Source organism: Salmo trutta, chromosome 11 (assembly GCF_901001165.1).
Source record: "Salmo trutta chromosome 11, fSalTru1.1, whole genome shotgun sequence".
Classification (NCBI taxonomy): domain Eukaryota; kingdom Metazoa; phylum Chordata; class Actinopteri; order Salmoniformes; family Salmonidae; genus Salmo; species Salmo trutta.
In genome coordinates this window covers 9,740,185-9,755,043 of record NC_042967.1, presented here as the reverse complement: position 1 = coordinate 9,755,043, position 14,859 = coordinate 9,740,185, and the positions used below count along the sequence as shown (strand labels likewise).

Here is a 14,859-nt window from a genome sequence, read left to right as displayed (position 1 = left end):
TGCTCAGAGGAGAGAGAAGAGGAGAGGAGTGGTGGTGCTCAGAGGTGCTCTCTCTGTCTTTGTCCCTGAATAGCGTTTGTTTGCACTAAATCAGGCCTATTCTTAATACGTCAGACGTCATGTGCTGTGCTGTCATCATGGGCTGATGGGGACCCAGCAGCAAGGAGAAAGAGAGGGGTGGGATCTCTGGACAATGATCAGAGGAGATGAAGAACATTCCCTCATGATGATAATGTAGCCATGGGGAATAACTGTGACTGGGAATATCGTTTCAGTAATGGTGAAAATAGAAAGTCATGGAAAATAGAGAGTAACAGTAGTGGTGAAAATAGAAACGTGTCCCCAGCCCACTCTTTCATTCCTCAATACTTCAGGGTAACAATAATAATGTTCCTTTATGAATTAATGGTGATGAATTAATAACCATTTTGGGGCCATTCATTTGCGAGGCGTCTAATGCATCACAGAGACTCCTTTAGTGTCAGACACATTCATCCTAGGCCCTCACACACACACACACACGGTACAGACACACACACACGGCACAGACACACACACATACACCCAGACACATACACACACACACACGCATACACACACGGTACAGACACACACACACAGACACATACACACGGTACAGACACACACGGTACAGACACACACACACGGTACAGACGCACACACACGGTACAGACACACACACACGGTACAGACACACACACACACACGGTACAGACACACACACACACACGGTACAGACACACACACACGGTACACACACACACACACGGTACAGACACACACACACACACGGTACAGACACAGACACACACACGGTACAGACACACACACACACGGTACAGACACACACACACGGTACAGACACACACACACACACGGTACAGACACACACACACGGTACAGACACAGACACACACCCAGACGTCTCGCTCCATTTGGGAGTGTCATTAAGACTAGCGTTATTGATTCCCTTGCTCTGCTGAGCTTTGTAAACTGGAGAGACTATTGACCTCAAACCTCCTCAGAACCATTCTAATGAAGGATCCACGCACACACACAGTCACGCACACACATTTGTTATCATTCAATGATGTTTGTCTTTTGACCTTCAGCTTCTTATTATCTGTTTGCCTCTGTGTTTGCCTCTGTGTTTGCCTCTGTGTTTGCCTCTGTGTTTGCCTCTGTTTGCCTCTGTGTTTGCCTCTGTGTTTGCCTCTGTGTTTGCCTCTGTGTTTGCCTCTGTGTTTGCCTCTGTTTGCCTCTGTTTGCCTCTGTGTTTGCCTCTGTGTTTGCCTCTGTGTTTGCCTCTGTGTTTGCCTCTGTGTTTGCCTCTGTGTTTGCCTCTGTGTTTGCCTCTGTGTTTGCCTCTGTGTTTGCCTCTGTGTTTGCCTCTGTGTTTGCCTCTGTGTTTGCCTCTGTGTTTGCCTCTGTGTTTGCCTCTGTGTTTGCCTCTGTGTTTGCCTCTGTGTTTGCCTCTGTGTTTGCCTCTGTGTTTGCCTCCGTGTAAATTCTTCTTGTCTTTAGCCCACAGTGACAAAGAAACACTTGCCTCGTCATATCTGTTAAAGAAATGTAAAGATTCACCTCAGTATAGAGGAGTGGGGGTGTCTGTCTCCCCGTTTTTTTACTCCTGCCCGAAGCGACACTCTTTCGTAACCGTTCTCGCTTTGACTGAGTAATCGCTGACGACAGATTCATATTCAAAGCCAAGCTTCTGTGTTTGCTACTTTCCAGAATATTTTCCTGTCTACTTTTACCTGCAAGTGAAGTGGGCACTAGGAGAACAGTGGAGTGTCAGTGAGAGCAAAGTGCAAAGACAGTCAAATGCTCCAAAAGTAGATTTTCCTCCAATGTTTAAAAAATAATAATATTATTCTGTTTATCTTGGCTATATAACATATAGGCCTTTTTCCTCTCTCTCTCTCTCTCTCTCTCTCTCTCTCTCTCTCTCTCTCTCTCTCTCTCTCTCTCTCTCTCTCTCTCTCTCTCTCTCTCTCTCTCTCTCTCTCTTTCTCTCTCTCTCTGTCTCTTTTTCTCTCTCAAGTTTCAATTTAAGAGCTTTATTAGCAGTGGAAACATATTTCTACATTGCCAAAGCAAGTGAAATAGATAATAAACAAAAGTGAAATAAACAATAATAATTTAACAGTAAACATTACACTCACAAAAGTTCCAAAAGAATAAAGACATTTCAAATGTCATATTATGTATATATACAGTGTCTCTCTCTGTATCTCTCGGTCTCTCTCCCTCTCGATCTCTCTAGCCATGAGTGTGTCATTAGAAACCGCCAGCCTGTCCTCGGCGTGAGGTGTCTGGGTCCTTCCCCCTATTTTAAGCCGTCCTAATTGACGCCCGTTGATCAGTTGTTGACTTTCATCAATCGCTACGGCAACCGCCGGCGCCCAGCTCACCAAGCGGGCGATGATGGAGCGTTTGTGACAGGTTACTGGGCATCATTAGGAGCGCGTAGTGATCGGCAGTCGCATCGCATTAGGTTCACCCCGGCTGAGGCCATATGCCACTGTGGAACCGCGTGCCTCCTCCTCTAACACCTCTAGTATGATGGGCCACAGGCACAAAATGGACGCTGCCCTCTCATCTTCCCTCTGGTCTTTCACAACACGAATGCAGCAGCCTGAACCCCTCTGTCATTTTCAATGTTCATTTGTGTTCATTTGTTTAGTTTCCTTGTTGGCGGTACGGTATCTTTATGTGAAGTGTGGCTGCAGTGTGAGTTCTGTAGTGTCGCAATCCACTGTCCCTAACTGTCAACTCTTCCTCCACTTTGGTTTCCGTAGCAACAACCCGGCCCACCGGTACTACCTGGCGACGGACCCGGTAACGGGGCAGCTGTACGTGTCAGACACCAACTCGCGCCGTATCTACCGTCCCAAGGTCCTGACGGGCACCAAGGAGCTGATCCAGAACGGAGAGGTGGTGGCGGGTACCGGGGAGCAATGTCCCCCCTTCGACGAGGCACGCTGCGGGGACGGGGGCAAGGCCACAGAGGCCCTCCTCATGGGGCCCAAAGGTAGGGTGACAGAGGAATAAACACACACACACACACACTGCCACACTGCCACATGCTGAAAATTGGTACAGACAACAAAATGATTGACATAATACATTTACAGTGCCCTGTACAGAGAAACACACAACTACACAGGACATTGGTACAGACACCAACAAAAACGCGCACACACACACACACACACACACACACACACACACACACACAGACACACACAGACACACACACATATTATATGGTCTGGCATATAATTCATGCACAGGTCCCTGTAGAGAAAAACAGACCAGCCCTTGTTAAAAGGCTTTAGCACTCTTACCCCGCAAGCGTCCATCCCCATTATGCTACCATTATGCTACCATTATGCTACCATTATGCTACCATTATACTACCATTATGCTACTATTATGCTACCATTATGCTACCATTATACTACCATTATACTACCATTATGCTACCATTATGCTACCATTATACTACCATTATGCTACTATTATGCTACCATTATGCTACCATTATACTACCATTATACTACCATTATGCTACCATTATGCTACCATTATACTACCATTATGCTACTATTATGCTACCATTATGCTACCATTATACTACCATTATACTACCATTATGCTACCATTATGCTACCATTATGCTACCATTATGCTACCATTATGCTACCATTATACTACCATGGCATTAGAACACAACCACACAGACTCAGACTGACAGAAACTTCCCACATACTCGCTTAGTATGGCCTCCAACACTCCACTTAGTATGGCCTCCAACACTCCACTTAGTATGGCCTCCAACACTCCACTTAGTATGGCCTCCAACACTCCACTTAGTATGGCCTCCAACACTCCGCTTAGTATGGCCTCCAACACTCCGCTTAGTATGGCCTCCAACACTCCACTTAGTATGGCCTCCAACACTCCGCTTAGTATGGCCTCCAACACTCCGCTTAGTATGGCCTCCAACACTCCACTTAGTATGGCCTCCAACACTCCACTTAGTATGGCCTCCAACACTCCACTTAGTATGGCCTCCAACACTCCACTTAGTATGGCCTCCAACACTCCACTTAGTATGGCCTCCAACACTCCACTTAGTATGGCCTCCAACACTCCACTTAGTATGGCCTCCAACACTCCACTTAGTATGGCCTCCAACACTCCGCTTAGTATGGCCTCCAACACTCCACTTAGTATGGCCTCCAACACTCCACTTAGTATGGCCTCCAACACTCCGCTTAGTATGGCCTCCAACACTCCGCTTAGTATGGCCTCCAACACTCCACTTAGTATGGCCTCCAACACTCCACTTAGTATGGCCTCCAACACTCCACTTAGTATGGCCTCCAACACTCCGCTTAGTATGGCCTCCAACACTCCGCTTAGTATGGCCTCCAACCCTCCACTTAGTATGGCCTCCAACACTCCACTTAGTATGGCCTCCAACACTCCGCTTAGTATGGCCTCCAACACTCCGCTTAGTATGGCCTCCAACACTCCACTTAGTATGGCCTCCAACACTCCACTTAGTATGGCCTCCAACACTCCACTTAGTATGGCCTCCAACACTCCACTTAGTATGGCCTCCAACACTCCACTTAGTATGGCCTCCAACACTCCACTTAGTATGGCCTCCAACACTCCACTTAGTATGGCCTCCAACACTCCACTTAGTATGGCCTCCAACACTCCGCTTAGTATGGCCTCCAACACTCCACTTAGTATGGCCTCCAACACTCCGCTTAGTATGGCCTCCAACACTCCACTTAGTATGGCCTCCAACACTTCGCTTAGTATGGCCTCCAACACTCCGCTTAGTATGGCCTCCAACACTCCACTTAGTATGGCCTCCAACACTCCACTTAGTATGGCCTCCAACACTCCTCTTAGTATGGCCTCCAACACTCCACTTAGTATGGCCTCCAACACTCCGCTTAGTATGGCCTCCAACACTCCACTTAGTATGGCCTCCAACACTCCACTTAATATGGCCTCCAACACTCCACTTAGTATGGCCTCCAACACTCCACTTAGTATGGCCTCCAACACTCCGCTTAGTATGGCCTCCAACACTCCGCTTAGTATGGTCTCCAACACTCCGCTTAGTATGGCCTCCAACACTCCGCTTAGTATGGCTTCCAACACTCCACTTAGTATGGACTCCAACACTCCGCTTAGTATGGCCTCCAACACTCCGCTTAGTATGGCCTCCAACACTCCGCTTAGTATGGCCTCCAACACTCCGCTTAGTATGGCCTCCAACACTCCGCTTAGTATGGCCTCCAACACTCCGCTTAGTATGGCCTCCAACACTCCGCTTAGTATGGCCTCCAACACTCCGCTTAGTATGGCCTCCAACACTCCGCTTAGTATGGCCTCCAACACTCCGCTTAGTATGGCCTCCAACACTCCGCTTAGTATGGCCTCCAACACTCCACTTAGTATGGCCTCCAACACTCCACTTAGTATGGCCTCCAACACTCCACTTAGTATGGCCTCCAACACTCCGCTTAGTATGGCCTCCAACACTCCGCTTAGTATGGCCTCCAACACTCCACTTAGTATGGCCTCCAACACTCCACTTAGTATGGCCTCCAACACTCCACTTAGTATGGCCTCCAACACTCCACTTAGTATGGCCTCCAACACTCCACTTAGTATGGCCTCCAACGCTCCACTTAGTATGGCCTCCAACACTCCACTTAGTATGGCCTCCAACACTCCACTTAGTATGGCCTCCAACACTCCACTTAGTATGGCCTCCAACACTCCACTTAGTAATGGCCTCCAACACTCCGCTTAGTATGGCCTCCAACACTCCACTTAGTATGGCCTCCAACACTTCGCTTAGTATGGCCTCCAACACTCCACTTAGTATGGCCTCCAACACTTCGCTTAGTATGGCCTCCAACACTCCGCTTAGTATGGCCTCCAACACTCCACTTAGTATGGCCTCCAACACTCCACTTAGTATGGCCTCCAACACTCCTCTTAGTATGGCCTCCAACACTCCACTTAGTATGGCCTCCAACACTCCGCTTAGTATGGCCTCCAACACTCCACTTAGTATGGCCTCCAACACTCCACTTAATATGGCCTCCAACACTCCACTTAGTATGGCCTCCAACACTCCACTTAGTATGGCCTCCAACACTCCGCTTAGTATGGCCTCCAACACTCCGCTTAGTATGGTCTCCAACACTCCGCTTAGTATGGCCTCCAACACTCCGCTTAGTATGGCTTCCAACACTCCACTTAGTATGGACTCCAACACTCCGCTTAGTATGGCCTCCAACACTCCGCTTAGTATGGCCTCCAACACTCCGCTTAGTATGGCCTCCAACACTCCGCTTAGTATGGCCTCCAACACTCCGCTTAGTATGGCCTCCAACACTCCACTTAGTATGGCCTCCAACACTCCGCTTAGTATGGCCTCCAACACTCCGCTTAGTATGGCCTCCAACACTCCGCTTAGTATGGCCTCCAACACTCCGCTTAGTATGGCCTCCAACACTCCACTTAGTATGGCCTCCAACACTCCACTTAGTATGGCCTCCAACACTCCACTTAGTATGGCCTCCAACACTCCGCTTAGTATGGCCTCCAACACTCCGCTTAGTATGGCCTCCAACACTCCACTTAGTATGGCCTCCAACACTCCACTTAGTATGGCCTCCAACACTCCACTTAGTATGGCCTCCAACACTCCACTTAGTATGGCCTCCAACACTCCACTTAGTATGGCCTCCAACGCTCCACTTAGTATGGCCTCCAACACTCCACTTAGTATGGCCTCCAACACTCCACTTAGTATGGCCTCCAACACTCCACTTAGTATGGCCTCCAACACTCCACTTAGTATGGCCTCCAACACTCCGCTTCAGGCAATCTGTCAGTCTGTCTGTCCCGCCGCACCAGCCAGCCCCCATAAAACCTGTCTGTAACCCACAGGTGTGACTATCACACACACACCCCAGCGGTAATGAGGTGAGAGGTGGCTGAGCAGTAGCTGGGCGATTTTGGCAGGCACAAGCTTTTAGTCTAGATTTTAATGGAGAGAGCCTTTAGACACACACACACATTATCTCTCTCTCACACACACACACGCACACAGTTGCCTGTTAAACTGCAGTTAGAGAGCGAGTCGGAAGACCATTAGGAGGGCGGGAACGTGTGAGAGAGGGAAAGAGAGAGTAGAGAAATGCAAATAAATGTTAGCGAGCCGTCGCTAGCAGCAGATGGCTTAGAGAGAGAGGGGGATGGAGAGAAGAGAGAGCGAGAGTGTTTTCATTTCCAACATGCCGCCTCTCAGCCTTGCCACTCCTCTCCTATTCTCCCTTCTTTTCATCCCACCCTCTCCACTCAGCATCTCTTATCACCTCCTCCCTCTCTTCTCTCCTCCTCTCTCTCTTCTCTCCTCCTCTCTCTCTTCTCTCCTCCCTCCCTCTTCCTCCTCTCATTCCATCCTCCTCCCCTCTTCATCTGTCTCTCCTTTGATTAGCTTGCTGGTCATGGCGGAATGCGGCAGGGGTTTTTACACCCCTCCTCCTCCATCCCTCTTTCCCTTCACCTCCCCCTCCTCCCCCTCCTCCCCCTCCCTACAGGATCAGCGGTGGAGCAGGTACACACACCGCCTCAGGAGCGCGGACCCTCAGATACACACACACACAGGAGAAAGGAGGGAGAGAAGTTGCTTTTAGCCGCTGTTGTCGCAACCATAGCAACAGTCTGTTTCTCATCCATTTGGATGTGAAGTCAAGATGAACTAACCCCCCTACTCCTCCCTCCCTCCATCCTTCCCTCCCACCAGAAACATGGGTCTTTTCTTCCCTTCCTCCTCTCTTCTAGGCTCTCGTCCCCAAAATAGAGACAGTTATGGATTCACACATTTGATTTGATTCTGTTCTATTGTTCCTATTTTGGGGGGGTTTTAAAATGCAGAGACGGCGCTGAAAATGGCTTATTTTCCCTCCCCCCTTCCTCCCTTCCTCTTTTGCCCTGTGAAATAATTCACTACTAGACATCAAAATGTGAATTATTCACCGGGTGTTTCCTTCTGCGGTGACCTGAAAAATGCCCAAGCCACACTCATACACACGAACACGTTGTACATACACAGGCTGGCAGGTGCTGTGTGCGCACACATCCGTGTGCATGGGAGTGTGTATGTGCGTATAGTATGTCTGTGTGAATGTGTACTCAATGTGTACTGAATGTGCACGTACGCAGGTATGTGTAATGTACATCCAAATATCTCAGTCTCCATCTCTCTGCTTCTACTCCAGGTATTACGGTAGATAAGAACGGGTACATCTACTTCTTACCTCTCATCACTTTCCCTCTCTGTCCCACTACTCCAGGTATTACGGTAGATAAGAACGGGTACATCTACTTCTTACCTCTCATCACTTTCCCTCTCTGTCCCACTACTCCAGGTATTACGGTAGATAAGAACAGGTACATCTACTTCTTACCTCTCATCACTTTCCCTCTCTGTCCCACTACTCCAGGTATTACGGTAGATAAGAACAGAACGGGTACATCTACTTCTTACCTCTCATCACTTTCCCTCTCTGTCCCACTACTCCAGGTATTACGGTAGATAAGAACGGGTACATCTACTTCTTACCTCTCATCACTTTCCCTCTCTGTCCCACTACTCCAGGTATTACGGTAGACAAGAACGGGTACATCTACTTCGTAGACGGGACCATGATCAGGAAGGTGGATCGTAACGGGATCATCTCCACCCTGTTGGGCTCCAACGACCTCACCTCAGCACGACCCCTGACCTGTGACACCAGCATGCACATCAGACAGGTGGGTCACATACACACAGGGACATCCACCTGAACACGAACACACACCAAACCTCCAGTGTTTGCTGGACTCACTTTATCTTAATGGCGGCCCTGAGTCATCGTTCAGAGCCATACATATACAAACATGGTTCTATCACCCTTACTATATAAAGCATTTTGAAGCCATAAAAGTGCTAATTTGGCAATATACATTCAGTCCATATAGCCTCTTTGATGTAGACTGTAGTAGATGGTGTGGCTGGCTAGTATTGACAGGGGTGTTGTCTCATCTGGGAGAACCAGCCAGTGTGTGTTGTGTTCTCCCCTACTGAGTGGCAGTGCCCCCTATTAAAGGCCTAAAGCTCCCCCTGCTGGCCACTCGCTATACCCCAAACCTGCCCCCAGTCAACCAACACAGCTGAACTCTGCCCTATGGTGTAGGTTACAGTGCCAGGGTTGGGGACGATTCCATTTCAATTCAACCAATTCAGGAAGTAAACTGAAATTACACAATGAGAAAAAAAAATGTTTAACTATAAAACTTAAATATTAGCCTGGGTGTTTATTTGCTTAAATCACTGAAAACAACTGTTGCTTATTAGAGACAGGCTTTTATTTTAGTCTATTTCCTGAGTGCACACAGCTTTTGCTCATTTGCACATTTCCTGCACTAATGTGTTATCATTTACACACTGTGTCACGTTTCTTTTGTCTTATTATACCTAAAAAAAAAACATTCGAAACTTTTCCTTGTGCATTTTCGTCGGTTCTGCCGATTTCTAGGGCTCTGTACTCTCGAAGCGCTTGACTGTTTTTGTGCTAGCCAGTTAGCTAGCAGTTCTCAGCTGTTAGCAGCCAATGGCTAGCAGTTTCTTATTGGCGATATAAACTGATGATTGTCATCATTTTTTGAGTCATTACTGAATTCTTCAATGTAACAAATCAAGCATTAAACCTTGAAAACAATTCATTTCGACCCGGCGTTTATTTGAAAGAGGCTTTTATTTGCTGAAATGTGTGCAGTTGCTCAGCTATTAAAAGGGACAGGTGATCATTTGAAACTGGGCATCTAATTGAGGTTTTACAGTTGTTCACTTCCTGAATTGCCAAATTGAAATGGAACTGACCCCAACCCCAAACAGCACTATGGCCCTCAGCCTCAGATCTTTCTAAGGGCCAAATCCAACTCCAGGTATTTCAGGGTCCAGTTTGGATCTCACTTTATTGTTGATAGACAGGAATCATATGAGGATTAGGAGGGAATAGGATGTGTCAATCATAATACTGTTCCTGAAAGTGGCCTCCCCTATTGGAGGTTTTACTAGGCGCTTCTCCTGGATTATCCAATCAGAATGGGCTATTTTGAGCTTTAGGGAAGCACTGAAGTGGGTTATCTTGAGTGATAGGCTACTGATGGTGCTGTCTAGATGGTGGTAGTTTTTTTGATGTTTTTTTGCCACACTGAGAGAGCCCAAGAGAATGTCAGTTTTCTGACTGAAAGTATATTGACAGTGTTCTGAACTAATGTGATGCATAACCAGTGTGGGCAAGTCAGGTATTTGTTGTGTTGTCTCTGAGTCTCCTGTGCCTTCCACTGCTAGCTAGATCAGTGTGTGTGTGTGTGTGTGTGTGTGTGTGTGTGTGTGTGTGTGTGTGTGTGTGTGTGTGTGTGTGTGTGTGTGTGTGTGTGTGTGTGTGTGTGTGTGTGTGTGTGTAAGCCCTGAGCTACCCCTATATCAGTCCTCGCTACACCTCACTTCCTCCGATTCCCCGTCTCTCAAAACAGACAGAGACATCCCAGAGAGAGATTCACTCAGATCATTCTTCTCCATCTCTCCATCCCTCTCTTCCTTTCTTCTTTGGACTCACTCCTCCTCCTTCTCATCCTCTTCTCCTCTGCACGGTCACAATCACAGAGCGAGGGAGAGAGTCCCCAGTGACAAAGAGAAAGAGAAACACAGAGTTGAGTTATTCAGAGAGGAACATATATGCAGTACCCATGGGTCTGGGGGGAAGAATGGGGAAGAGACACAGTGTAGCGCAGCCAGCCAGGGAGGGAGAATAAGTTTGTCTGCGTCTCAAATGGCACCTTATTCCCTATATAGTGCACCATTCAGGAAGCAGCCTGGGACTCAGTGGAGCAAAAACAAACCGAAGACAGCTCTGTGTCAGTTAAAACAGGCAGCAGAAACACATCCACGCATTACACTGCAACTTCCAACCACTGTCACCTCAACATGGCGGGGGTATGAAATAAAATGTTCCCATACACATTACTGTACTCCCCTCCAAATCCTCAGTGCTTTCAAGGCTCTACCACTCTCTCTCTCTCCAGCACTCTCTCTCCAACTCTGTCTCTCCAGCTCTCTCTCTCCAACTCTCTCTCTCCAACTCTCTCTCTCCAACTCTCTCTCTCCAACTCTGTCTCTCCAGCACTCTCTCTCCAACTCTGTCTCTCTAGCTCTCTCTCTCCAACTCTCTCTCTCCAACTCTCTCTCTCCAGCTCTCTCTCTCCAGCTCTCTCTCTCCACCTCTCTCTCTCCACCTCTCTCTCTCCAACTCTCTCTCTCCAGCACTCTCTCCAACTCTGTCTCTCCAGCTCTCTCTCTCCAGCTCTCTCTCTCCAACTCTCTCTCTCCAGCTCTCTCTCCAGCTCTCTCTCTCCAACTCTCTCTCTCCAGCTCTCTCTCTCCAACTCTGTCTCTCCAGCTCTCTCTCTCCAGCTCTCTCTCTCCAGCTCTCTCTCTCCAGCTCTCTCTCTCCAGCTCTCTCTCTCCAGCTCTCTCTCTCCAGCTCTCTCTCTCCAACTCTCTCTCTCCAGCTCTCTCTCTCCAGCTCTCTCTCTTCAGGAGCTATGTTGAGAAGTTGACGATTGAACTCCGCCGTGCGCTGCAGTGGCTACCAACTGATGTGTTTGGGCATCTGAATAGACAGGAACGCTCTGTTGTCATTTCATTTTCCTCCACTTCCATTTCCACAGGGGAAAAAGCAGGGGTTAAGTATTTGTAGCACTTTGAGAGACGAAGGAAGAAACACAGTCTGTCTTCCAGTCACTGCATGGTACCAAGTGCCCAAATAGTGGCTCTTTATAGTGCAGCTTTAGCCATGTATAATGCATGGTCTGTAACTGGCAAGGAAGCGCTTTCATGTGGTCGAGCTGAAGGCTAAAAGCGTCATTAGCGTTTAATGGTCCTCTGCTGAGGCGCTTAACCTGCCAGGTCACTCAGGGTCGGGGGTGGGGCGAAGACGACAGGTCCCTAACTACCGCTGTGCCCGGAGCTCTACAACACTAATGGTGCAGAAGTGTGTGTGTTTTGGGGGTTGGTTGGGCTGGGGGGCTGGAGTATGTGTGTGTGTGTGTGTGTTCTCTTCATATCATCTTTACCATCACATTTTGTCCGCCAGCGTACCCCGCTCCTCCACCGGGAGATGGAAAGAGGATGAGAGAGAAGTCTCGTTTAGACAATAAAACTTTAACGTTTACGTCTCTCTTTCTCTCTCCTCTTTGTTTTGCCGGCAGAGAGTTGCTTCCCTCAGGCGATGAGGGAGCGCATCATTTCGCAGAGTGTGTGTCGGGGTGTGCGCGCGTGTGTGCGCGGGTGTGTGCATGCGTAAGTGAGTGTGGGCCTGCATGTGTGTGTGTGCGCACCTGTGTGTGTGTGTGTGTTTGTTTTAAAATGTAATAAATGACCCGGTGGATGATTTAAATTGAATCAGAGCGAAGCACACAATGTATAAGTCCTGAGAAGTAAAGGATCTTTCTTCATCAGTGTCACAGCCAGACGCTCAGAGGGGGGAGGAGGGGGTAGAGGGGGGAGGAGGGAGTAGAGGGGGCGGAGGGGGGGGGGGGGTGCAAAGCAGCACTAGACTCACATCTCATCTGTTCTGTGTTGATTTGTTTGTTTCTGTCGTTTTGCGAAGAGTTTTCACCCCTTGAGGCTAATAAAGGTTCCTGTTGATTTCTTTTTGTTCTCCTTTAAGTGGATGTAAATTGTTCAGTGTTTTTGGGGCCTGTAATGTCTTTTTGGTTATGTGTCGGACCACAGTAAGGCTAGCTGTCTCCCTTGGCGTCGGATAATGAGGATCCTAATAAATGGAATCTAATCTCTGCTCTGCTGTAGGTTCGTCTGGAGTGGCCCACAGCCCTGGCCATCAACCCTATGGATAATTCCATCTATGTCCTGGACAACAATGTGGTGCTGCAGATCACTGAGAACAGACAGGTGACCATCACACTCCCACATAGGAACACTTCTATTACATACACAAATAGGTTCATGCTGGTAGTGGGAACAATGCATGATAGGTAAGGCGAAATAGGATGCACCGACCACATTGGGGCTGAATAAGCCTTCGTCAAGATACCTGTCACCTCTTTGACTTGCGTTGTTGCTGTGTCCCAACAGGTGCGCATCGTGGCGGGACGTCCCATGCACTGCCAGGTGCCAGGTATAGAATACACGCTGGGCAAGCGGGCGGTGCAGACCATGCTGGAGGGAGCTGCTGCCATCGCCCTCTCCTACAGCGGCGTGCTCTACATCGCCGAGACGGATGAGAAGAAGATACACCGCATCCGCCAGGTGATACAGTATTGTAATATAGTACAATAATATGTCATGAGACGCAAACGAAGGGGGGGAAAAAGACCAAGAACAACGTACTGTTGTATTTGTCGTTCTTGCTGGCACTGCTTTTTCAGATGGCGCCTATTTTGAATATCTTTCAATGATTGTTATGTCATTGTTTTTACCCTCGTTGCACCGATTGTAAGTGGCTGTGGATTAGAGCATCTGCTAAGTGATTCAACTTTACATGTACATGTAGGTGTCCACGGACGGCGAGATCACACCCTTGGCCGGAGCTCTGTCCGACTGCGACTGCAAGAACGACGCCAACTGCGACTGCTACCAGACGGGCGACGGCTACGCCAAAGACGCCCGCCTCAACTCGCCCTCCTCGCTTGTCGTCTCGCCCGACGGTACGCTCTATGTGGCCGACCTGGGCAACATCCGCATCCGCGCCGTCCGCCGCAACCAGCCGCCGTCGGGCTCCGCCGTTTCCGGCCCGGGCTCCTTCGAGGTGGCCTCGCCGTCGTCCCAGGAGCTCTACGTGTTTGATTCCAACGGAACCCACCAGTTCACCATGTCTCTCGTCACCGGTGACTACAAGTACAACTTCAGCTATAGCAACGAGGAGGACATTACAGCGGTGACGGATAGTAGTGGCAACACCTTGAGGATCCGCCGCGACCCCAATCGGATGCCGGTGCGGATCGTTGCCCCGGACAACCAGGTGATCTGGCTGACAATCGGGACCAATGGCGGGTTGAAGACACTGACGGCCCAGGGACAAGAGCTGGTGCTGTTCACCTACCACGGCAACAGTGGGCTGCTCGCCACCAAGACCATACAGATAGGATGGACCACCTTCTATGAGTAAGTGGGACTTACTGACCAGCAAAGACCCCTTCCTGACTGACTATCTGACTATCTGGCTGATTATCTGGCTGACAAACTGACTGACTATCTGACTGACTGACTATCTGACTATCTGACTGACTAACTATCTGACTGACTATCTGATTGACAAACTGACTGACTATCTGACTGACTGACTATCTGACTGACTATCTGACTGATAGACTGACTGACTATCTGACTGACTGACTATCTGACTGATAGACTGACTGACAATCTGACTGACTGACTATCTGACTGACTATCTGACTGATAGACTGACTGACTATCTGACTGATAGACTGACTGATAGACTGACTGACTATCTGACTGATAGACTGACTGACTATCTGACTGATAGACTGACTGATAGACTGACTATCTGACTGATAGACTGACTGACTATCTGACTGATAGACTGACTGATAGACTGACTGACTATCTGACTGATAGACTGACTGATAGACTGACTGACTGACTATCTGACTGACTGACTATCTGACTGACTGACAATCTGACTCAAAACTGACTGCCCA

General features: G+C 48.6%; 1 protein-coding gene across 9 annotated transcripts in view; it reads left to right on the top strand.

Moving 5' to 3' along the window:
• LOC115202196 (teneurin-3) overlaps positions 1–14,859 on the top strand; it is a 425,097-nt gene that overhangs the window by 391,122 nt on the left and 19,116 nt on the right. For all 9 annotated transcript variants that reach the window (XM_029766158.1, XM_029766159.1, XM_029766165.1 and 6 more), the window contains 5 exons: positions 2,823–3,055; positions 8,732–8,886; positions 12,989–13,090; positions 13,274–13,447; positions 13,692–14,302. In XM_029766158.1, the coding sequence (XP_029622018.1) occupies positions 2,823–3,055; positions 8,732–8,886; positions 12,989–13,090; positions 13,274–13,447; positions 13,692–14,302 (1,275 nt within the window). The remainder of the gene's footprint in view (positions 1–2,822; positions 3,056–8,731; positions 8,887–12,988; positions 13,091–13,273; positions 13,448–13,691; positions 14,303–14,859) is intronic.